At 36.4% G+C, this 24,034-nt stretch overlaps 2 protein-coding genes across 2 annotated transcripts; both read left to right on the top strand.

The window, feature by feature from the left end:
* Positions 1 to 6,501: 6,501 nt before the first annotated feature.
* LOC145061888 (uncharacterized) lies at positions 6,502 to 13,775 on the top strand. Its single transcript, XM_079009468.1, has 22 exons — positions 6,502 to 6,983; positions 7,125 to 7,325; positions 7,439 to 7,469; positions 7,546 to 7,730; positions 7,828 to 7,987; positions 8,076 to 8,172; positions 8,661 to 8,830; positions 8,904 to 9,070; positions 9,142 to 9,303; positions 9,413 to 9,502; positions 9,591 to 9,671; positions 9,755 to 9,898; positions 9,989 to 10,071; positions 10,162 to 10,303; positions 10,912 to 11,163; positions 11,278 to 11,365; positions 11,794 to 11,871; positions 11,972 to 12,038; positions 12,121 to 12,220; positions 13,125 to 13,241; positions 13,333 to 13,389; positions 13,568 to 13,775. Exons 1-22 carry the CDS (start codon positions 6,867 to 6,869, stop codon positions 13,703 to 13,705), a joined length of 2,727 nt encoding a protein of 908 aa, XP_078865594.1. The 5' UTR covers positions 6,502 to 6,866; the 3' UTR covers positions 13,706 to 13,775.
* Positions 13,776 to 19,901: 6,126 nt separating this feature from the next.
* Positions 19,902 to 23,542, top strand: LOC145061166 (SWAP (Suppressor-of-White-APricot)/surp domain-containing protein). The gene is made up of 4 exons (XM_079008564.1): positions 19,902 to 20,310; positions 20,791 to 20,951; positions 21,435 to 22,166; positions 22,263 to 23,542. The coding sequence occupies exons 1-4, from the start codon at positions 20,058 to 20,060 to the stop codon at positions 23,370 to 23,372; spliced, it is 2,256 nt and encodes a 751-aa protein (XP_078864690.1). The 5' UTR covers positions 19,902 to 20,057; the 3' UTR covers positions 23,373 to 23,542.
* The last annotated feature ends 492 nt before the right edge of the window (positions 23,543 to 24,034 follow it).

Raw genomic sequence — 24,034 nt, 5'->3', positions numbered from 1 at the left:
TCAGCACCCCAGAATGGCTTGACACGGGTAGGTCGGCACCCCAGAATGGCCGTACCGGGTAGGTCGGGCACCCCAGAAATGCCCGACAATATGTATGATATGTGATTGTATGATAGGCGGTACGATGGGGGAACTCACTAAGCTTCGTGCTTACAGTTTTCAGTTTTGGTTTCAGGTACCTCTTCTTCGAAGGGGAAGGAGTTGGCGCGGTAGCAGCCCATCACACACATGTTTCGTATTCCGCATCATGAGACCTTCCTGGGGATTTGTACTTTGACATTTTTATGTTATTGAAATGTTTTTCCAGACATGCGATATCTTTATAAAATGTTATGATCAGTAAACGTTTTATTCGAATGTTTTGCTAAATATATGTTTTCACAAATGAAATTTTTGGCTCGTATTTTGGGGTGTTACAAGTTGGTATCAGAGCCCTGTTTTGAGGGATTCGGACGCACCTTCGGGGGTGTTTGAACTCAAATCGAGGGATTAAAAGATTTTGGAAAGAGAAAATGTTTTCTAAAAGGCTAAGTAAAAGGGTTTTTAGAAAGAACAAAGTGTGTGATGTGCGCGACCGGCCGAGCTCAAGTAAGTATTCCCCAATGTACCCATACAGTTTATATATGTTTATCAGTTTCTGTAGAACAGCATGCTAGAATAGGATTAAGGATCTAGGAGTGATGCCTTATGTGCCTGCTTTCTATGCTTCAGTATATGAAAAAGTTGCATGCTAGAATTGAGTAGACAGCAGTAGGGTAGCCTGTTTAGGTTATTCCTGATAGTACGAGTTTATCATTGTATGCTAGTCCAGTTTTTCTCTACGAGGATAGAGCTGCTTGAGATTGTTTCCTTTATGTCCAAATGTCGTTGCTTTGTGATATGTTGGCTTTGAAGTGATGGGAGTTAGCTGTTAGGTGAAGGACCCCATAGCTGCCAGACGATGGATTGCAGACATTGAGTTTGCACAGACGATTAGCTTCTGCCCTGAGGGGTCGAAGGTGAGATTTGTAGCAGGATGTTTGAGAGATCGAGCTAGGGATTGGTGGGAGTCCGTCGGTGACTCGTTGGGGGCCTCGGCTGTCGAGGCTATGACCTGGTCGGACTTCGTGACCAGGTTCATGGCAGAGTTTGCGCCGACTGTCGAGCTTCAGCAGCTGGCCAGGGAGTTCCTACATACGAGATAGACGACGGAGACTGTGGCGGAGATCACCGCCAAGTTCCGGGAGAGGGCATTATTAGTGCCCCAGTATGCGGGTGATGAGGACATGAGGAGGACCCGCTACCATGACATGCTCCGAGCTGATATTCGAGAGCATGTCAGTTTTTCAGCTTACCCTACCTTGGACTCTATGATTGCCAGGGCGAGGGAAAGAGAGATAGATCTGGAGCACGTCCGAAAGAGGAAGACTGAGGAGGGACAGACAGGAGGGGCTTCGGGGAAGAAGCCCAAGGGATCAGATGGTAGGCCGAAAGGCCAGTCAGGACCGAGCCGCTGCAGGAAATGCGGCAGGCCACATGAGGGGGCATGTAGATTGGGATCGTCGGGCTGCTATAAGTGCGGCAAGACGGGGCATTTCAGCAGAGATTGTACCGCCCCTGCACCTGTGATTCAGACATCAGAGTTGTTGTGTTTTCACTGCAACCAGAGGGGCCACAAGAAGGTCAATTGCCCCCAGTTGACATCATCAACGTCGGTTAAGGCGCCAACTCTAGCTACCCTATGGATTACGGACGGCCGGCAGGGCAAGGCAGAGGCTCCAGTGGTGAGGAGCCGGGCGTTTCAGCTGACAGCAGAAGAGGCACGCGCCGCACCCGATGTGGTGACGGGTATGATTCTTTCTCTCTATTTTATTTTATGATGTTATGTTATTGATTTGTGCTCTGTGTATATGCATTAGGATCGTTCCATGTGAACGGTATTCCGATTCAGGTGTTGTTCGACTCGGGTGCCACCCGATCATTTGTTTCCCTTGCGCTTAACAAGAGGTTTACTGAGTCCTCGGGCATGTTGGATTGCCCTTTAGAGGTAGAGATTGCCGATGCTCGATCGGTGTGAGCATCAGCAGTGGTCAAGGATTGTGTTTTGAGGTTATTTGAGGAGCGTTATTTGGTGGATTTGGTTCCCATACCGTTGCGGGGGAACAAGGTGATTATAGGCATGGATTGGTTGAGCCCTAATGGGGCGGTGATAGATTGCGCACAACAGCTAGTGCGGGTCAGGACCCCAAGCGGAGGAGAGTTGGTGATCCACGGCGAGAGGCCACAACGTGGACCTATAGTATGCTTAGCAGCGAGAGCTAGGCGCTACCTTCAGCAGGGATACGCGGGGTATGTCGCGTATGTTATGGATACCTGGGAGACGGGTAAGGCGACGGTGAGCGAGGTTCCAGTGGTACGAGACTACGTTGATGTGTTCCCGGAGGAGCTTCCTGGAATACCTCCGGAGCGCCAGGTAGAGTTCAGGATCGACCTAGTTCCTGGTGCGGCTCCGATAGCCAAGGCACCCTATCAGTTGGCTCCTCCCGAGATGCAGGAGTTGTCTACGCAGTTGTAGGAGCTGCTGGACAAGGGATTTATTCGTCCGAGCAGTTCGCCCTGGGGAGCCCCGATCCTGTTTGTGAAGAAGAAGGATGGGTCGCATCGGATATGTATAGATTATCGAGAGCTGAATAAGGTAACATTGAAGAACCGTTACCCACTCCCGAGGATTGATGATCTCTTTGATCAGTTGCAGAGAGCATCTTGGTTCTCCAAGATCGATTTGCGTTCAGACTATCATCAGATGAGGGTTAAAGAGGAGGATATACAGAAGACCGCGTTTCGGACGCGTTATGGCCATTATGAGTTCGTGGTGATGCCGTTTGGGATCACCAATGCTCCTGCCGCGTTCATGGACCTCATGAACCGCGTGTGCAGATCGATGTTGGATCGGTCTGTGATAGTTTTCATTGATGACGTCTTGGTTTATTCCAAGACTCAGGAGGAGCATGAGGAGCATCTGAGAGAGGTATTGGAGACCCTGAGGAGGGAGAGCTTGTACGCCAAGTTCTCCAAATGTGAGTTTTGGTTGCGGGAGGTGCAGTTTCTTGGGCACCTCGTCAATCAGAACGGGATTTCAGTAGACCCGGCCAAGGTGGAGGCCGTGATGAGGTAGGAGGTTCCGAAGTCTCCATCCGAGATTCGGAGTTTCCTAGGATTGGCAGGCTACTATCAGAGGTTCATTCGGGATTTTTCCAAGATAGTCGTACTCCTGACACGGTTAACTAGGAAAGTCGTGGTCTTTCGGTGGGGGCCTGAGCAGCAGGCAGCGTTCGAGACTCTAAGGCAGAGATTGTGCGAGGCGCCGATCTTAGCCCTGCCCGAGGGCGTGGAGGATTTTGTGGTATATTGCGATGCGTCGATCTCAGGTTTAGGCGCAGTGTTGATGCAAAGGGGGCATGTCATTTCTTATGCCTCGAGGCAGCTGAAGCCTCACGAGGCGAACTACCCGACGCACGATTTAGAGTTGGGGGCGGTGGTATTCGCCCTCAAGATTTGGCGGCATTACCTTTACGGGGTTCGTTGTACCATTTACATGGACCACAAGAGTTTGAGGTACCTCATGGATCAACCGAATCTGAACATGAGGCAGCGTCGATGGTTGGACGTGGTGAAGGATTATGATTGCGAGATCCTTTACCACCCCGGGAAGGCCTATGTGGTGGCCGATGCGCTTAGCCGCAAGGCGGAGCCGATCAGGGATGTTTGCATGAGGATGACTGTGGTGACTCCCCTGTTGGAGCAGATTCGGGAGGCTCAACAGGAGGCTGTGAAGGAGGAGCATCGGAAGAGTGAGAGAATAGTGGGTCAAGTCACCTCCTTTGATTATGATAGTCGGGGGTTGTTGACACTACAGTGTGGGTGCCGTATCATGGAGGCGTGCGCCAGATCTTGATGGAGGAGGCGCACAAATCTCGATTCTATATTCATCCAGGGGCAACGAAGATGTATCGGGATCTTCGCCTGGACTATTGGTGGCCCTGCATGAAGCGGGATGTGGCGTGGTACGTCGAGCGGTGTTTGACCTGCAGGAAGGTCAAGGCCGAGCATCCGAGACCGCACGGCAAGATGCAGCCGTTGGATATCCCGTTGTGGAAATGGGAGGATATTACGATGAATTTTATCACGAAGCTTCCACGAACGGCGCGAGGAGTAGATTCGATTTGGGTCATCGTGGATCGGTTGACCAAGAGCGCCCATTTTATTCCGATTCCGGAGAGTATCTCGGCCGAAAAGTTGGCCGATATCTATATCAGGGAGACAGTGGTGCGGCACGGGGTGCCAGTGTCAGTGATATCAGATCGAGATGTGCGGTTCACTTCCAGGTTTTGGAAGAGGTTTCATGATGAGTTGGGCACTCGTCTGCATTTTAGCACCGCTTTTCACCCGCAGACGGATGGTCAGAGTGAGCGGACCATCCAAACTTTGGAGGATATGTTGCGGGCGTGCGTGTTAGATTTCGGTGGTAGCTGGGATACCTATCTTCCTTTGGCTGAGTCCTCGTACAACAACAACTATCACGCGAGTATTGATCGTCCCCCATTCGAGATGTTGTACGGTCGGAGGTGCAGGACCCCGATATGTTGGGGTGAAGTTGGCCAAAGGGTCATGGGGAGCACCGAGGTGGTGCTCAAGACGACCGAGAGAATCCAGTAGGTTCGAAGCAGGCTTCAGACTGCGCAGAGTCGGTAGAAAAGTTACGCCGACAAGCGTCGATCAGACCTGGAGTTCCAGGTCAGGGATATGGTTCTCCTGAAGGTGTCTCCTTGGAAAGACGTCATTCGATTCAGGAAGCGGGGCAAGTTGGGCCCGGGATTCATTGCACCGTTCAGGGTTGTAGCCGGGGTGAGCAAGGTGACATATAGGCTGGATCTGCCAGCCGAGCTCAGCCAGATCCACAACACCTTCCATGTCTCCCAGCTGCGGAAGTGTCTCGTGGATGATTCAGCGGTGGTGCCATTAGAGGATATACAGGTTGATGACATCCTGAATTACATTGAGCGTCCAGTCACAATTCTCGACCGGAAGTCGAAGGATCTAAGGAACAAGAGGGTGGAGATAGTGAAAGTGCAATGGCAGCACCGCAAGGGTTCGGAATGGACTTGGGAGCCGGTGGAAGAAATGATGGAGCATTACCCCGAGCTGTTTCAGGATCAAGCGGCAGACTTCGAGGACGAAGTCTAAAATAAGTGGGGGAGATTTGTAGCACCTGGTTCCTGGTACGTAAAATTTATCATAGTAATGGTCATTCTAGCCTTGGACTTAGCGAGTTGTAGGTCCGACTCGCCGAATAGGGACGCGGTCCGGGGTCACGTTTAAGTTGGAGACTCGGCGAGTCACTGTTGTCTGTTGAAACCCTAAATTTCAAGGGTTTGCACCCTATCTAAACACTCATTTCCGCCCCAACCTCGCCCCCATTCACCCTCAGAGCTCCCAACATCGTCTTTGCCCTTTTCCTTATGAGATTGAAGTGTTTTGGGTGTGTTGTTGAAGTTTTTGAGGAGAAAGAAGAGTAGATCAAGAAGAGGAGAAGGAGGCCAAGCATTTTTGTGACATCTCAACGTTTTCCTTGAGGTATAGCTCGTTTCCCCTCTGTTTTCAAGCTTGTAGTCCCTAATAGCTTCATGAAAGTCCTTTTTGAGCCATTCTTCAAGCTTGTTTTTGCTTGGTGGGTTGTAATAAGCTGTTAGCCTTTAGATCTAGGCATGATTTAGTCCCTGGAGCTTGGATCTACTGCCTTTATGGAGTCATATTCCATGAAAGTCCTAGATCTACCCCTTTTGGTGCATTTTGAGCCCTAAAACCTTCATTGGTGATTATCTGCACGTAAAGTTGGAAACTTTACGTGTAAACCAGGCCCTAGGAACCCAAATCTATGAATGACATGGACTGGATTCATGCAAAAGCGCGTGTATAGTTTTTGCATGAGGCAGACTCGGCGAGTCGTTCATCTGACTCGACGAGTCGGGTCGCGAGTCCCCGGGTTGTTCCCCTTTTTGTGTTGTGAGTTGGAGAGGTGAGTCATAGGGTATGACTCAGTGGGTTGGAAGCCAGACTCACTCATGAAGTCACTCAGCGAGTCAATGCAACGACTCGGCGAGTTAACGGCAATCTAGGTTAAAAGTGTAAATTTTGGACCAAATTTGTAACAAATTTTGAAATCTAGGCCAAAAATGTAATTTTTGAAAGTTGGATGACCTGTTGACCGGGTCAAAGGGTTAAATTGAATACGATTACCGGTATTTAGGACTTAATTGAATAAAAAAAATATATAAAGACTAAATCGATTATGAGACCAATATATAGGGATTTTATTGCATTTCCATTAAAATTAATAAGTTATGAAACCTTTAAAACATACAAATTATCCCAACCATAAGACCATTTGTATAATTTACTAAATGATCAAGTTATTTTCCCTTCAAATATAACATGACATCTTAGCTTCGATCAATGGAAGTCAAATTTATTAAGCAATCGTATTTAATAGCGGCAGTAGCTACTGCCATGAACTGAATTCAATCCCCTCCAAAGTAGTACCGGTACAAACGTGCGTAGATTCTCAGGTTTACACACGATTCGTTCTAGTTAGGAATTTCATCTGGAGGGATAGTAGTTAGTAATCAGTAGCGCGATCGAACCCTAAAATCCAAGGAAGTCTGATTTGGGTAAATCATACAAACATCAACAGCATTCTCTTTCTCATTGATTTTTTCGCCTTCGGCTCACGCAAGACGACAAGATGATGTCTTCCATTGGTCACAACTACTGAAGTATACTGCATTACGAAGCGCGACTGTTGCAGTGAATGGTTTGTGATCGGAGAGATGGAATTCAAAACGCGTGATTACAGAGCCGAAGACAAAGTCTATTCACTTACCCGAATTTCGGTTTCTTCGCATCCTCTCTGCTCGTCCGCATCTTCATCCTTATTACATACACAGGTTTGAGTGTCGTCCTTTTCTTTGATTGGTTGTTAGATACTTTCGTTATTGATGGCAATTTGACTGGAAATATCTCCAATTGATAGGAGTTTCATTTTGATCTTTGTGCAGTGCAAAAGTTTTAATAATTTTCTATGACAGGATCATGGGAGCGCTGAATTCTTTGATCCATTAAGGGGGCTATCAACACAAACCTTGGAGCCAGTTGAAAATACGGCAGTTGCAGAAAAGCTTCCTGCTACCCAACCAACCTCTCATCTCTCTTCAAAGAAGGAGTGGACATCTTTTAATAAGCTACTAATGCAGAGATTTCCTGTCCCAAAAATGATTTCAGTTTCTTCGGTAAGTCTTGTAAGCATCATGATACACACAAATCATAATCAAAACATAAGAAAAGGTAAACAATTCTGTTAGTAGCTTTTGCAAGTTATAACCTGGATCTTTTTCCACTACAGTTTTCAAGCAAAACCATAAAAGGCAGCAAGGGTATGGTGTATTACTAACTTATCTCTGTTTCTACTGCCTGTATCCCTGGAAGTAACATTTTTCCAAAATTTATCAGCAAGTGGAGAACTATCATCAAATATTCAGTCAGATGAATTGAATGATTCTCAAAAGTTGAAGGAAGGAGGATTCAAGATTGTTAGCCAGCAGGAGTACATTAAACGGTTGCATGAACTTAAAGATGAGATCATGCGTTCTTGGCATTCTGATGATCGTGTAACAACCTTAAAGTTGTCAATTAAGGTAGCTCCCTTTTTCTTTATCAACAAAACTATATATAATTTTGTAATTTGGGAATCAAAATTTGTAATTTGGGAATCAAAATTTTGTTGGCTTGCAGGTTGCTAGGCTTCTGATGGACACATCTGTGGCACAATTTTATCCAACATTATTTGTTCTTGCTGCTGATATAATGGACATGCTTGGTGATATGGTATGGGATCGGATTAAACAGAAAGCTGAGTTTGCAGATGATGGAACCAAAATATGCTCTTTATCAGGTTTCTTATCTCCTGTTCAGTTTCCAACTCACTAAAATTTAGTTTTAGATAGAAATATATCATTTATACAATTATAATATCATTACAGATGACTTTGATGCAAATAGTATATGCTTTGAAGCCAAAGAGACATGCAATAATTGGTTCAGAAAAATTGCTTCCATCCACGAGCTTCTTCCACGCATGTGAATCTCTTATCTTTATCTTCTGTATGTTACATTCAGGGGCTGTTTCTTTTTCTTTTTCCTCATGAAGTTATATATGTGAAAGTGGCTAAATAGGTAATGATGTCTGTCCAGATAAAGTGCTGTATACATAAGGTTTGTTTCTTTTGTAGACTGAATAAACCATTTGAATGAGACTAACCCACCATTTTACCCTTACATTCCAAAAACCAAATTTTACAATATTCATCAATTCTAACATGGGAGGAGTTAGGAGGAAAAAGAAGAAAGGCAAATATGTGAAGGTTGGTGTCTTAATACATTAAGCTAGATTTTTTTTTTTGGTCTTAACCCATTAAGTCATTATGCCCTGATTATGTGAAAAAGAAACAGCCATGTGTAGCTTTCTAGATTTAGTGCATAATCCATTAACCCCATTAAGTATAAAAGAAACTGCCCCTCGATATTATGATGATTTAACTTGTGCTAATCTGACATTGCCTTTTTAGCTATCTTGAGCTTGCGATATTGCCATGCTGGCGATTTTTGCATGATAATGTCATGGATGACCTCATGCGATTGGTTACAATGATAAGAGGGGTTGCAGATCCATTAGCATCAGCCTACTGTCGCTTCTTTTTGCTTCATTGTGCCCAAAAACTTCCCCAACTCGATACAGGTATTGACTTTTATATTTTGTAATGTGCAAAAGATTAAGTGACCTGATTATATGTTTTGACTATATGATATAGGGCATCTGATAGCGTGCATTAATGACACAAAAATTGTGCTTACACGGATTGTATCCATGAAAGAAACCAAATATGGGAACTTTTTGGGAGATCGAAGGTTAGTTATCAGCTTGATGGAACCAACAATCGAGTATACTATGAGATGCATTTTTAAGGACCCTAACCAGGTTAGAGATGTTGACTTTTTGACTAATCAGTGGCATACTATCACTATGAGATGTTGACTTTTTGACTACAGGTTGCTGATATGATTTTGAGGCTTGAATTATATGGAGAAGTTCCTTGGATATCAGTTATCCTTCATTATTTACTTAAAGAACTTCCAGTGTCAGTAGTATGTTCAAATGCTGTAGAAATTCTTCACCTTGTTGACTGCAGCTCTGATTATTCATTTGACCAGGTACCCTTTGAAAGGTTTTACCTTTAATCCTTTATGCCACTTGACTTTGGTCAACTTTTAGTTTCAGTTTGTATACATGTTATCTTCTGTTAAATTGTTCTCTGTGCAGTGTTTAAATTACAAGGTGCTTGGGTTGAAGCTTTGTGAGGGAATATCTCAAGTGAACACAGTTGATGTATTAATTGATGAAGTGATTCAGGTACTCAATGTTTTACAATTTCCATTTACTTTATAACAAATATAACATTTACAAGTTTCTAACAGCTTATTGCTAAGTTTCTTTTTAGGTTGCTATAAAAAGGAAGAGCCTTGATGAGTACTTGAAGATCTTGGATGCCTATATGGATATTATTCTTCAATATAAGATTGTAAGTTTTATGACTTGTGATTATACTTTCTAACACTTAAATTAATTCCCAATTTTTTTAAACATTGCATCTGTATGTTCCAGGATCATTATCTAAGCTCCATTCTAAGTGAAATATTTGAGAGATTATGCAGTGAAGTGGTTACTGAAGATGAGCTGGCTAACCTGCAATCAATTATTGTGAAACTGGTCACACATTTTGATGATATGAAACAAGTTTTTGACCTGGTAAGCTTTACATTCTTGTTTTAGCTCCTTTTCAGCAAAAAAACTGAAAAGAAACAGAAAATAAATTTTATTTTTTTTGTCTTACTACAGAACTATTTTGTTGACATATTAGATGTAATGCATGGAAGCTCAAGAAGCATTGTGAGTATGCACATCCTCAATAATGCCACAAGGTACTACTTACTATTTATTTGTTGATTTATGTGTTTTCTTCCAGAAAATTTATTTTGACTCTTTTATCCTTTGTTATTGTTATTGAGCAGAAATGATGACATCAATGATCCTACCACAATAAAACTTCTTTTTGATGTTGCTCAGTCTCTGCATGATAGTGTTGATTTCTCAAGCACAAAACAGGATGATAATCAACAAGCTGAGCGATTAATTGTTCGTTTTATAGATAAGGTAATTAATGCTCATTATGCATGCAAATTTTTATTATTTGTTTGCACTTGGACCTTTATCACTAAATGACTATCTTACCCTTTATCCGATTTCTTACAAAAATGACTATTTTATCCTATATCAGATGTTTTAATAAATTAATTTGAGTAAGCTACACATTTGGAATATTCCCGAATTTATCCTTAACTTTGCATTCCGTTGCACTATTAGTCCCTCTGACAACGAATGCAGGTCCTGAATGGAATAAAATTGGACCAAACCTGTGATTCTGAGTAAAGCATAGGGACCAGATCTGCAACAAAATGAATACTTAAGGACGGGTTTTGGAAAATGGACCAAACTTGTGATTTTGGGTTAAAGCACAGGGAACAAAGTTGTAATGTACTCTAATTTATATATTTTTCTTATGGGAAGTAATCAGATAAAGGGTAAAATAGTCATTTTTACAAGGGATAAGGACCAAAAAATTATGAAACCATCTGATAAGAGCATAAGGCCATAATTGTAAAAGATTTTTTTTGGACCTGATCCGAATTAAAGCACCTAAACACAGGGACCAAAAATGTAATTTAGTCATTTTTCTAATTTTGGGTAGCCATTATTGCCAGGTTGACCATGGTATTGATTTGGACCGACATTTGACTTTCTTGATTGAGTGTCGTGGAGCTTTCAGTAGCATGAATGATCTGAAGGAGATTCTTGTTCATTCCAGCAATCTTTTAGCAACCAGAGCTTTAAGATTGAGAGAGAAAAAAGATACTTTAAATTTTATAAAATCTTGCATTACTTTTAATGAAGTTACAATACCATGTATTCCATCTTATTCCAGGCAGTTAATCTTATACCTTGAGACAGCAGAGGTAATATATATATATATATATATATATATATATATATATATATATATATAATTTTTTGGTTTACTTAAATTAATCAAGAGCCTATTATTATTAATCTTGTTGGTAAAATATCAGGTTTCTTTGTTGGGAGGCTTGATTTCTCATTCAGATGGGCTTTTAGACTCTGCAATCAGCTGCTTACAAGATGTTAACTTGGTAGATGGTCAGTTCCATATTAAGTCCTAACTTTTTTACAAATTTGTCCATATTGTTAAAGTGGCTGAATGGGTAATGATGTATGTGTGATAAAGTTTTGTATACATAAGGTCTGTTTTTCTTTTCTAGACTAAATAAACCTTCTGAATGAGACTAAATGACCATTTTATCCTTACATTCCAAAAAAAAAAACAAAGAAATTTCACACTATATCATCAGTTTTAACAATATGCATCAATTTTAGCATGGAAGGATTGGGTGGAAAAAAGAAGGGCAAATAGGTAAAAGGGCTAGTGTCTTATTCATTAAGCTAGGTTTTTGGCGTAACCAAGTCAAAAAGAAACAACCATGTATATGTGTCCAGATTAAGTGCTTAACCCATTAAGCCCATTAAGTTAAAAAGAAAAAAACCCCTAAATTAGCTTAAATGTGTAGGCATGCGTAAAAATGAAGATGCTGATGGTATTGTTTCCTTAATGAGAAAGCTCTGCAGCTTCATGCTTATGGTTCCAGGTTATTTATTTTTGGCTTGCTCATCTTGAAAATAATTGTTTACTATTAAACGATTTATTATTATTATTTTTTTATATGATGCTGAATTTTGTTGCTAAAGGTAATTTGGAAAAAGGAGTTACCTACATTCTAAAGAACATATTATCCTTGCTTGATTCCCAATCATGGTTAGGCTTCTGGCTCTCAATTTTATAAATAAAATTGACATCCAGTTTTAATTTTTAATTTTTTTTATGTTTTGTTTTGTAGGATTACACCAAAATTAAGGATACGGGTTTTATGTTCACTTCTTTCCTTATCTGCAACATTTTCTCAAAATGAGCTCCCTTATCATCCAATTCATGAAGAGGTACTTCTAAATTCATGTTAACTGCTTATATAATACAGTGCAAAATTGGGTAACTCAAAAAGTGTTTCTTTTTTTGGGGGAACTAAACAAGTGTTATAATATAATAATTCAATTTTAAATAGATGAATTGTGTTTTCCTCTTTTAAAATTTGGGTAAGTAAAAAAGTGTTTTTTATTTAAAGAAAATATAATGGTTTAATCACTTCAGAAAATAGTTAAGTGGCTAAATTTATAAAATAATAAATCGGTTACTTTAATCACTACTAAACTGTTATATTATTTATCGATTTAGCAATCGAACTATAATTATGATAATCATAAAAAAGAATAATAGTTTAATTCTAAATTTATGAAATTGTGATAGCACGTTGTGTTTTTCTGTATTTTCCACTTTTGAAAACCTGGTTACTAAAAAATATGATGGTTGTAATCACTAACAGAAAATAGTTAAATGGCTAGATTGATAAAATGATAAAATTGTTTAATCTCTACCAAACTGTTATTCTTTATCAATTTAGCCAACAAAGTATTATCATAATAATCATAAAAAAAAAAAAAACAATAGTTCAACGTTGAAATTGATGAAATGATGAAAGTACATTGTGCTTTTCTGTATTTCCCACTTTTGAAAATCCGATAACTAAAAAAATTGTTTTTTTTGTTAAACGAAAAAAATGTAATGGTTTTAATCACTATCTAGAATATATTCAAGTGCCTAAATTGATAAAAACTGTGAAAATACAAGTGTGTTTTTTTTCCCTATAATATAAACATAAACACACAAGTCAATTTCCACAAAAGAATATCTGACTTTGGATATTATGTGGGTATATGATCATTGATCACAAACATTTTGTATATCTAAAACATGAGATTTAATATTATATTTATATATTTTTTCCAGGTTTTTGGCAATGACAGTTTATTCTTTGGTGATGCAAGATACACCCAAGAACTTGTATCATTATCTACTCTTATTCTTCATAACATGGTTGATATTATTCCACAAGAATCTTCACAGGTCATCAGCTCAAAACTATGCTGCTATTATTTGAAGGTTTCACATGTTATAACAAAAATGCTCAAAATTTGATATTTTTTTTTGTCATCAGGCTACACGAGGAAAGTTGGCACTTGAAGCTTGCAACTGTATTGCCATGTCTTTCAATGTAAGTTTGATGTCATGTTCTATTAACACAAGGATTCAATTCAAGAAATAGCAACCTACTTTCACTTCTTCCCATTACAGCATTCTACTCTGAAAAATGTTATCAAAGTACAATGCCTTAATAAGAATAAGAAAAGTTGTAATAGAAAGAAATGAAAGTATGTTGCTATTTTGGTCAGGTGAATCAGGAGATATCTTCCGTATGCTTTAAGTTGGTGGAGATCGCCAGATCATGTCTTGGGCCCGCTGATAAATATTTGCAATCGACTATCAATTTTGTGCATAAACAGTCCCCGGTGTCTGTTGGGGGAAAATAATTATCGATATCTATTTACACACTTTCAAAAAATATATATGTTTATAATAAGAAGCAAGTTTTTTGTTGTATGTAATTGGGTTTCTTTTATATATATATATATATATATATATATATATATATATATATATATATATATATATATATATATATATATATATATATATATATAGAGAGAGAGAGAGAGAGAGAGAGAGGATCATATATAAAGTATAATTATTGTGTGAATGTATAACCAAATATGGTCCAATCATTTGATAAAAGTATTATAATTATTTACTTAATTTAATTAACTATTAACTAATTTAAATCCCAACAATTTAGGAAACTTGATCATCATCATTAATATAAAAATCCATTATTTTAGTTTTCTATTCTTATTAATCTCACAATCAAACGGTCATTCCTTTCTTCACTTCCAACATGTTGCCATCACCATGTACCATAATCGACACCACCAACAAGATGATGTTCATCTTCTCTACTCCAAATTCGAATCACCATCTTCATCCCCCTCATCCTTCTTTGACTACAAAATATGCTACTAGTACATCTAATTCATAATTTGTTCTCTTTCTATTTGATGCCATAAATTGTTTTTATGTTTCCTCGTCAAACATTTTTTTTTGCCTTTGTTAATAAGTTGTATCTTATACCTATAGGTGATACACATAAATTTAGGATTGCTGCATTTATTTTGTGTTAAATTAAATTTTTTGGGTCTATCTCTAATGAATCATATGTAGGTAAGCTTTGTGGATTTTAACATATTTGTTATAAAATAACATATCCCTCTATGTAGCAACGTGAATCATATGTAGGTAAGCCTTGATGACAAACAACGTGATCTAAAACATTTTTTAAGTAGTGGTAAAATCATATGATATTCCAATTAAGTAAACCAAGGAATGGAAAATACTATAATAGAATTTGTTTGATATGATTAAAGTTTATAACTAGTGGTCTAGTTATTGCCACCGAGTAATGGTATTCACATAACAATTGGTTTCTCAAATCGATATCTAATGTGTAATAATTTATAATGCACATTTAATTTATTTTCTATAATCAGCTTTTTGATGATTTGTTTCTTGTTTTCACTCGTTTCCTCGTCTCTCTCTATTTTTTAAGCCTGATCAGTAAGTAGCACCTAAGTAGCACCTGGAGAAGAACACGACGACAAGAAGAAGATGACAACATATTGCAAGGAAAGTATTTTTTAAGAATGTGATTCTCATATATTCTATGAGAATGATTAAGATTATAGTATGAAAGTCGAAGTTAGATTTCACGGGGTTCGATTTTTTCTTGGGCTGCCATCAAAACACAAATGCAAAGAAAGAAGACCTAGAGTTTGATTTCATGGCAAGCATTCTCACATAATGCAATTATCAAAAAACGTATTCACATATTCTCTGAGAATGATTAAAGATATTTGTTTGCTAGTTTAATTTAATTTCATTATCATGAGAATGTGAGATTTGGATTTGTAATTTGTGTAATGTGAAAAAAGAATGTTTATTATTCGTATAGAACATGTTGTTCTTAAGAATATATGCATTATGTGTTCTTTAAGAATGTTAATTCTAAAAAAAATAAAATGCAATAGTGTTCTTTAAGAATGAAAGAATAAAAATGTGTTAAATATGTTGTAGGAGGTCGTACTATAAAAATCTTATTTAATTTTATGTGTTGAAACAAATATAAGATTTGAATTAATTACTTTGACTTATTTGCTAAAATGTAGGAAATTATATTTCTCTCTCTTAATAAAATGCCATATATATATATATATATATATATATATATATATATATATATATATATATATATATCATTATATCTAATTAAGTGTAATATATAGAACATGTTAGTCCATTTTAATAACATGCATCCAATGATCATATCCATTCATTATATTTAATCTAGTGATTAGAATTTAGTCATACATTCATACAATATTTGTGATTCACATTTAATCCTAACCCTATATATATATATATATATATATATATATATATATATATATATATATATATCAACATCCATTTTGAAAAATTTGTGGTTTAACTATGGTTATTCATTTATTCTAGTTGAACTATAACACTTTGAGACTTTTTTTTGGTGATAATGTGGCATTTTTGTGTATATTTATAGAAAGGCTTTGCATTACTTAGAGTTTTATTAAAAAGATTTTAAAAGGAATGGATGACGAAATCTAAAACACGAGAAAAAAAAACAAAAGGATTTTATGAACATGTTTGTAACCGAAGATGATAAAGTGAATGGATAAGGGTGCACAGAGTCATGCAAACTTGTGGTACCGCCGGTGCCATCATTCCACCAACATGCGTTACCACAAAGATGAGGGTTGAGCAAATTCTTGTAGGTGCTCCTCCCACTCTCTCTTCTCTATTTATTTTTACCCTTTAAAAACAATAAAATTTCGGCCAACTATCATAAATTATACCATGACACTTAATTGGATGTTGTTGACGTATTTGAATTTTGTAGTGTTTCAACAACACAAATATGATGAGCAACTATTTGAGAATATTTTAACTTTTTTTTTGGTTTTATTTTTGAAACGCTAGGCTAAAAAGACTATATGGTTACACAATATAGTTCTGGTTTAATTTGTATTTCATTGCTACTATCTAGTCAGTTTAGTTTTAATCTTAAGTATGTTGTTCCAAAAAAATAAAATAACTTATTGATAAATTAGATACGTGATTATACTATAAATAAAAATCAGTTTTTTATACAATCTCTATAGTTAAAAAAAATTATAATCCATGCACACTTTTTTTTGTTATATTCCAAAAATAGTGAAAATATTCTTAATTATATTGCTTTTTAAAGATATCATGGGCTTTGTATGTATTTTTTTTAAACAAGATTTTGATGACCTCCTTATAAATATTAAAAAATATATAATATATATATTATAAACTGTATTAAATATGTATATGCATAATTTATTTATTGATATATTTTCATGTAATCAAAATTTAATTTTTAAAATGATATTTTTTTCCAACTTATCCATTCAATTTCATTTAGTTATTTTATATACATACAAATGACATGTTTGAATTAGTTATTTTAACATTTTAATTTTTTAAAAACAAGATTTTGAACTGACATTTTCTAATTATTAGATAAGTATAATATATATATATATATATATATATATATATATATATATATATATATATATATATATATATATATATATATATATACTAGTTTATAACTCGTGAAACCACGGCTACAAAATTAATTAAACTTTAATAGTTAGAACACAAAATTATTAATCAATCGTAATCATTAATTTAAATAAATATGTGAAATTATATCACCTTATAATTTTTATTAATTTTATTTTAATTTTTATTGCATTGTTATTAATTTATTGTAATTAAAGTGAAAATTTTAAAATTTGAAATAGATAATCAATAGGTTGACAAGTGGCATGCATTAATTAAGAGGTTTAATAGGGTGACACATGACAAAAAAAGAATAAAATGTGTATTAATTAGAAGGTCTAATATGATGACACATGTCAAAAGGAGATTAAGGCCCTGTTTGATTTGGATCTGACTGGGTCCAGTCAGACAAAAATATATGAGTCGGTCAGCTCCGCTTGTTTGATATGCTTCAATTTTACATCTGAGCGGGTTAACAATGTCTTACTCGGTCATAACCAAAAACCTTGCTGACTGAATCTGATTGATATCCTTTCCACCATTGCCCCTGAACCGGTACCACCCTCATCCTCCTTCCTCATAGCCATCAATTTAATCCCTGGAAAGGGAAAAAGAAAATGAACAAAGGCAGCAAACGAGGTGGTCTTGTGGAGGATTAGCAAAAAGAAACACGAAAGGGGAAGGAAGGGTGGAGCAGATTAGGCACACAGCAGGTGGGGGGGGGGGTGGTTCTGTGGTCTTCGATCGAGACAATAAGGAAGGAAATTGAAGGAGAGTGTCGGTGGAACTTGGTCCGGTGACGACACTGATGCTTTACATCTCCGACGTTACCTTGCCTCTGTGACATTACTTTGCTTCTCTTGGTTGGATCGATTTCCACCTTTCTTATCTCTTTACTTGGTCCACTGAAGGAAACACTCCAAAAATTGGAGATAAATTGACGCCTCTTTTCTTTTTAATAACTCCTAGGGTTTTAAAAGAAAAAAATAAAAGCCCAATACGTGTATCTTGGATTATACAACTAAAAATAATCTCATAACTACCATGAATTTATTTTTGAATTGTTATTATTTTATATACTAATAATATATAATTAAAGACACTTATCTTTGGTAGTAATCTAATATGTGGTTTAATAGATTAATAACACATTTATTATTATTATTATTATTATTATTATTATTATTATTATTATTATTGGTGTTGTTGTTGTTGTTGTTGTTATTATTAATATTATCATCATATTGCATAGAAACGCGTAGAACATCAGGGTAAAATAGTCATTTTGCACTAGTCAGCATATTCAGTCAGATTTTCAATCAAACGGCATGATTTCTTACTCAGTCATAATATCTTACTCAGACAGATATTTCTCAGTCAGCACTTTCTCATTCAGAAACTATCAAACATGGCCTAAAACTATTCTTTTATTAGAATATATATATATATATATATATATATATATATATATGATTTATTTATTGATATATTTTGTTCGGTCAAATTTATTCCTTTAATGTTTCCATTTAATTTAATTTATTTATTTGATGTTAGAGCTATTTATTTTAATAATTTAAAACAAACAAACATGATAATAAAAATAAAAAGTAAAGGGATTTTTCTATTGTCTTGTTTATTCAATGATTTTGATTTATCAATTGCTTGTAATTTCATCTCATCAGCTAAACAAACATTTAGGTTGTGTACAACTTTAGCATTGAACTTTCAAGTTTTTTTTTTTTTTTTTTTTTTTTTTTTTTTTTTTTTTTTTTTTTTTTTTTAAATAACCTTTAGATAAAAATCCAGATTAAAGAAAAAAACTATGTTTAAAGGTATCAATTTAAAATTTTATTTTAACAAAAATCTCATCATCCAAAAAATAATTTTAGTTTTTGAGAGCTTTTATCTTTTGGAAACTTTTAACTTTTAATTTTATGTGGTTTTATATTTTTAAAAGCGGCAAACTAATTTGTCGAATACTTCTATATAAATAAAACTTTCGACTCCCAGTTTTTAACTAAACTTGTCAAATATACATTTAGATAGTTTTTCTTTTATTTTTTAAACTTAAAATACATCCATTTGAATTGATATTAAAAAATTAACCAAAAACGGTAAAATATAAGAACTACTTCTATACATTTGCATAATACACCATGTTAATTGTTTTGTATTGCATGTGTTTACTTTCTATGATGGCCATTACACCATGTAAATATGTTCTCTTCAAAATCTATGTCACAAGATAAACCAACCAATTGTTGAAAGCCAACAAATTCAATGACATTCCAAAAATCAATAACACGTCTATCAGACATTTTTATGAGAGTCAACAACAACCTGTTGATAGTCTTGTTAGGAATAATGATTAAAGCCCACGGCCCACGGGACATAAAAGTAGTATGCGTTTGAAGATGGACATGTTACTCAACAGTGACATCAAACTATATAATAAAATGACTTTAAAATCAAATGGTTTTTAACTAAAGAAAGTTATAAAATATACAAAATGTCTAAGACCAAGTGGAGTGGTGTAGAACACATCGAACTCCAACTCCCCCCACCAAGAAATGGGGGAAAAAGACAGAGACTACTGAGAAGAGTGTTTTGGAGAGTGAGGAGAAGAAGCAAGGGAGAATAGAGGTAAAAGAAAGAGACTCGATTTTCCATTGCGGAGTTGCCGACTTCCCTCCATGCAACATAAGAAAACAATAACCTAATGGGGTGTTTGGATTAACTTATTAGCTTATTTGTGGTGAGAATAAACAATAAGCATGGGGAGAGATGCTTATTAAAATTAGCTTATTTAGCTGAATTTTATCTAAACACTCAAAGTTAACTTAGTGAAAATAAGCAATAAACACCTTTTTTTTTCATATCCACACCCCCTAAATATAATGAATAATAATAATATTACTTTATCAAAACAATAACCTAAATGTAGTGAATAATAATAGTAATACTTTATCGCATCCTCGTAAAAGAACAACCGACGAAAATAATAATCAAAGCGTTCATCCTATCGCCCATACCCACCCCTCAAGTCGGCCGGATTCTCTCTCCTAGGGTTTCTTAAACTCCCTACATTTACAAATTAATCGAGTTCTTCAGGCTATTCAATCCAGCAAATTGATTGCAGAAGGAATGGATATTGAAATTGTTGGGCGCCATGCGCTCCTCTTCGACGATGATACCACGGCAGCCTTCGTCAACTCCCAAGACGCACTTGTTGACTGGAATTCTCTACTAATCGATCGTTACGACGTTCGCCACCTCCTTTTCAGCCCTCCACCATCTCGGAGGCGGCGTAATCCTCAAACCTCGCATTCAACTTCCGCTGATGCGGAAATCGATTATGAACGGTACCTGGATCTCCCCTCACCTTCCGAGGAAGAAGGTAATGACACTTGCTCATTACACAAACAGTTGCATTTCACGTTTATAAGTTCCTTGACTTAATTGATTGTATCTGTTCGGATGAAGTAATATTCTACTAGATTGAACTGTCAATTGTCGAAGGATGATTATCACAACATGTTTTGTTGCAAGTTGATATTTGTGAACTCGTGCAATGCCTAAATAAGTTGATAAAACAGCTTGTTAGTTATCAGGTTTTAGTTTCGAGGAATTAGAAAAATGTCATATCAGATGATATCGAAACTTAAAAATTCTCTGAAAGGATGAAACTTCAATGCATCCAGAAAAGATCTATGACCTTAATGTGATATTCAGTTTTTTGTCGTGCCATTATATTACTGTTGTAGAGGTAAACTGTTTCAATGCTCACATCTTTCTAAAGTATGGCTACTATACATTTCTTACTCTTCTGTTAATACTGGTGTTCTTAATTCTCATCCAACTGTTCCATTGTATTCAGAAGCAGATCCAAAACCGGAACCTGTGGGTGGGTTTAATGCTGTTCCATTTTCTTATGGCAACAATGAGGAATCTAATGATCAAAAGAATGCTGAAGCTGAATCAGAAGTCCCTGCATTTCATCCCCCTTTCCCTGTTCCTGAAAGCCTGGTTCAGAATTTGGTAAGCTCAAATGCATCAGCTTTCCCTGAACTTGAATACATTGAAGCTATTGTTTATTATTATTTACTGCTATTTAGATGGATATGACCAAAAGGACAATTCCCTAAGGTACATATTTTATTTAAAAGCTTACCATGTCTAAGTTTACAGATGCTCGGAGCAGGGATCGAGTTATGCCCTAAGGTTGCCATTCACAGGCACCATGTTCTCTTTTGATATCATGTGCAAGGGTCCGTGCAGGTGGGGTTAGGTTAGGATTATAAAATGTTTTATCACCATAAAAATCATCACACAACTTGAAAAATGGAAGCCACACATCCTCAGTTAATTATATTGTTATTGTGATTTAGTGATTTTCCTTACTTTTGTCAGGTTTATTATGCTTTATCTGTCATCTCCTGTTACATCTTCTTATGAAAACTTACCAATTCCATTACTAAAATGAACCCTTCCTTGCTTTCTATTCCTTTTGTGTTTTTATAGCCTCCTACAGAGAAAGTACATCAGATTATTTCAAGGACTGCTCTTTTTGTCAGCAAAAATGGAGGTCAATCAGAGATTGTTCTTAGAGTCAAACAAGGAGACAACCCAACTTTTGGGTTCTTAATGCCTGATCATCACCTACACCCTTACTTCAGGTTTCTGGTCAACCACAAGGATCTCCTTCAGTCAAACGAAGAGAAAACATCCAATACAGAGAACCCCACTGGAGCTTTGTCTTTACTTGGCTCTGTATATGGCACTGGTGAAGATGATGATAATGGAACAGAGCATCCATCATCATCACTATCTGGAAAAGAAGATGTTGCCAGCTGGAAAACTAAAACAACCATATTGCCAGCTGGCAAAGACGAGTCTGTTTCAAAGCAATCACTGGATGATGCTCCTATTATTAGAAAGAATTCTTTTCCAAATGCAGTGAAGGCTGGAAAAACTAGCATCATGAGAAAAGGTGAATCATCAACATCAAGTTCAGTCTCTGGTATTCGGGCTTCTTCTCTTCCTCCAATTCCCAAAACTGAGCTCATGGTTATGGATCCTCCATCTGACATGAAAAAACTGGTTGAGAAGATTGTAGAATTCATCATCAAGAATGGGAGGCAGTTTGAAGGAGTACTTATGGAACAAGATCGTGGTCATGGAAGATTCCCTTTTCTAATCCCATCTAACATATTCCATCCATACTATCTAAAAGTTCTTCACACAGCTCACGAGGTTCTTTCTTTTTTCTTTTTTCTTCTTAGCAATCTGTTTATTTACATTATTTAGGTCAACACTCTGTTCTCATTTTTTGTTCTTTCTATCTTGTAGTCGAAGTCAACTGTCAAGAGTTTCCACAATGAGAAAGGAAATGCTTCCCACAAGAAAATGTTGAACTCAAGGGATACAGAAGCTTCTTTAATGGAATCTGATGATATACCTCTTGATTCCGATAGAAAAGAGAAATTCAAAATGGTAATGAATAAGTCTAGAAAAGAAGCATCAGATCCTCCATCTAAACCCACACAAGAACAAAGTGTCCAGGTGGATGCTGCTCAAGCTGCAGCTATTCTTCAAGCTGCTACACGTGGCATCAAACATCCAAATTTAGGGATCTTGAATGGAAAATTTGGTGGACAACAACAACAATCATCTTCTTCTAATGTAAATGAAACTGATTCCAATGAGCAAAAGTTAAAAGCCGAGAGACTAAAACGGGCTAAAATGTTTGTGGCAATGCTGAAAAGTGGGACCAACCAATCAAAAGCCGAACCCACACGTGGCTTATCAGCTGAGCCACAAGTAGTATCAATCGACAAAAAAATAAAATCAGAAAAGGAGCATTTGGATGATGAAAAACGTTCAAAGAGGAAATACAGAGATAGATCTAGCATACATAATAATGATATCGATGATGTTGATGAGGGTGATGAGAGAGAAGAAAAAAGGTCTTCACATAGACACCATAAGAAGAAGAAGAAGCATAGATCTCATGAGAGTGAAGAAAGACATCGATCTCATCATAGTACTTCACATAAACATGATGACGTGGACAAAAACAATGAAAAAAAAGATCACAAAAGGAAAAAGAAGCATCGTTCTTCTAGTAGTTCAGATGATGAAGACGAACATGAATATGAACATTCTAGAAGAAAACATCGGTCTCACAAGTCTTCTTCTTCTCATAAACATAGGAAAAGTCGTTCTCATTCTTCTAGGCATAAACATAAGCATACTCATGATGATGGAAAGGCTTCAAATTCAGAAGAAGGGGAGATGAGTTCAAAAAGGGGACATGTGGTTGATAATGTCAGTAGAGAAGCTTCTGTTGATGTGTCAAGTTCTGCATATCAAGAACAAAAGCCACAGCCCTCTCAGATAACTGAGGTTCCTGATGATCTTAGAGCCAAAATCAGAGCAATGTTGATGTCTACAATGTAAGTTATTTTTTTTTACATTTTTATGTATTAGGGAGTTGCATATATGCATACAATGATATACTAAAAGAGATCACATGTTAAGCTTTTGGGTCTAGGGTTAAGAATTGTTTAGTGTAGATTAACAAATGACTATTGCTCTAAATTGTTATAATAATAAAAACACATTATGAATGAGCTACTATTGGGTCAACTTTCATAGTTGTTATCCTATTATTTTCTCTCTCTCTCTCTCTTGGGTCAACAAAAGAAGCTAGAAATTGCATGCTTTTCTCCTTTGGGGTCAACAAAAACGGCTACAAGTCTTGTATAGTTGGAATCAAGTAAAATAAAACCCCAAGAAATGGGAGTCAAAAGCTAATATCACATAGCCCTTTTCACTTTCCTTGTGAATCTACAAGCTCACTATATAGAGCTTTTTCATAATTCTAATGATGTTTTATTCTTTTGTCTTATCAATTACAAATAAATAACTTTTTTTTTTTCTGATACCAACAAATAAGCTTTTGTGAAAAAGGTCTACTATAGTGGAAACATCTCAGATGTACATACAGACGCTTGAGATGTTACAATATTTCACTCATCTGAATCCTTGTTCATACTTATCGTTATCTTGTTATTATTATTATTATTTTTTTGTAAATATTAAATAATGGTAGTCCTTTT

This window comes from Lactuca serriola, chromosome 7 (genome assembly GCF_051521515.1).
Source record: "Lactuca serriola cultivar US96UC23 chromosome 7, Lser_US96UC23_V15, whole genome shotgun sequence".
In the NCBI taxonomy this organism is placed as follows: domain Eukaryota; kingdom Viridiplantae; phylum Streptophyta; class Magnoliopsida; order Asterales; family Asteraceae; genus Lactuca; species Lactuca serriola.
The sequence above is the reverse complement of the archived record's forward strand: the minus strand, read 5'-3'. Positions and strand labels throughout refer to the sequence as shown.

Excerpts from the sequence above, each read along its gene's own strand:
- LOC145061166 (XM_079008564.1), top strand. The coding sequence starts at position 20,058 with ATGGATATTGAAATTGTTGGGCGCCATGCGCTCCTCTTCGACGATGAT. Across the intron at positions 20,952-21,434 it reads AAAGCCTGGTTCAGAATTTG|CCTCCTACAGAGAAAGTACA; the intron begins GTAAGCTCAAAT and ends GTGTTTTTATAG. Across the intron at positions 22,167-22,262 it reads TTCTTCACACAGCTCACGAG|TCGAAGTCAACTGTCAAGAG; the intron begins GTTCTTTCTTTT and ends TCTATCTTGTAG.
- LOC145061888 (XM_079009468.1), top strand. The coding sequence starts at position 6,867 with ATGGAATTCAAAACGCGTGATTACAGAGCCGAAGACAAAGTCTATTCA. Across the intron at positions 9,899-9,988 it reads TGAAACAAGTTTTTGACCTG|AACTATTTTGTTGACATATT; the intron begins GTAAGCTTTACA and ends GTCTTACTACAG. Across the intron at positions 11,366-11,793 it reads AGATGTTAACTTGGTAGATG|GCATGCGTAAAAATGAAGAT; the intron begins GTCAGTTCCATA and ends TTAAATGTGTAG.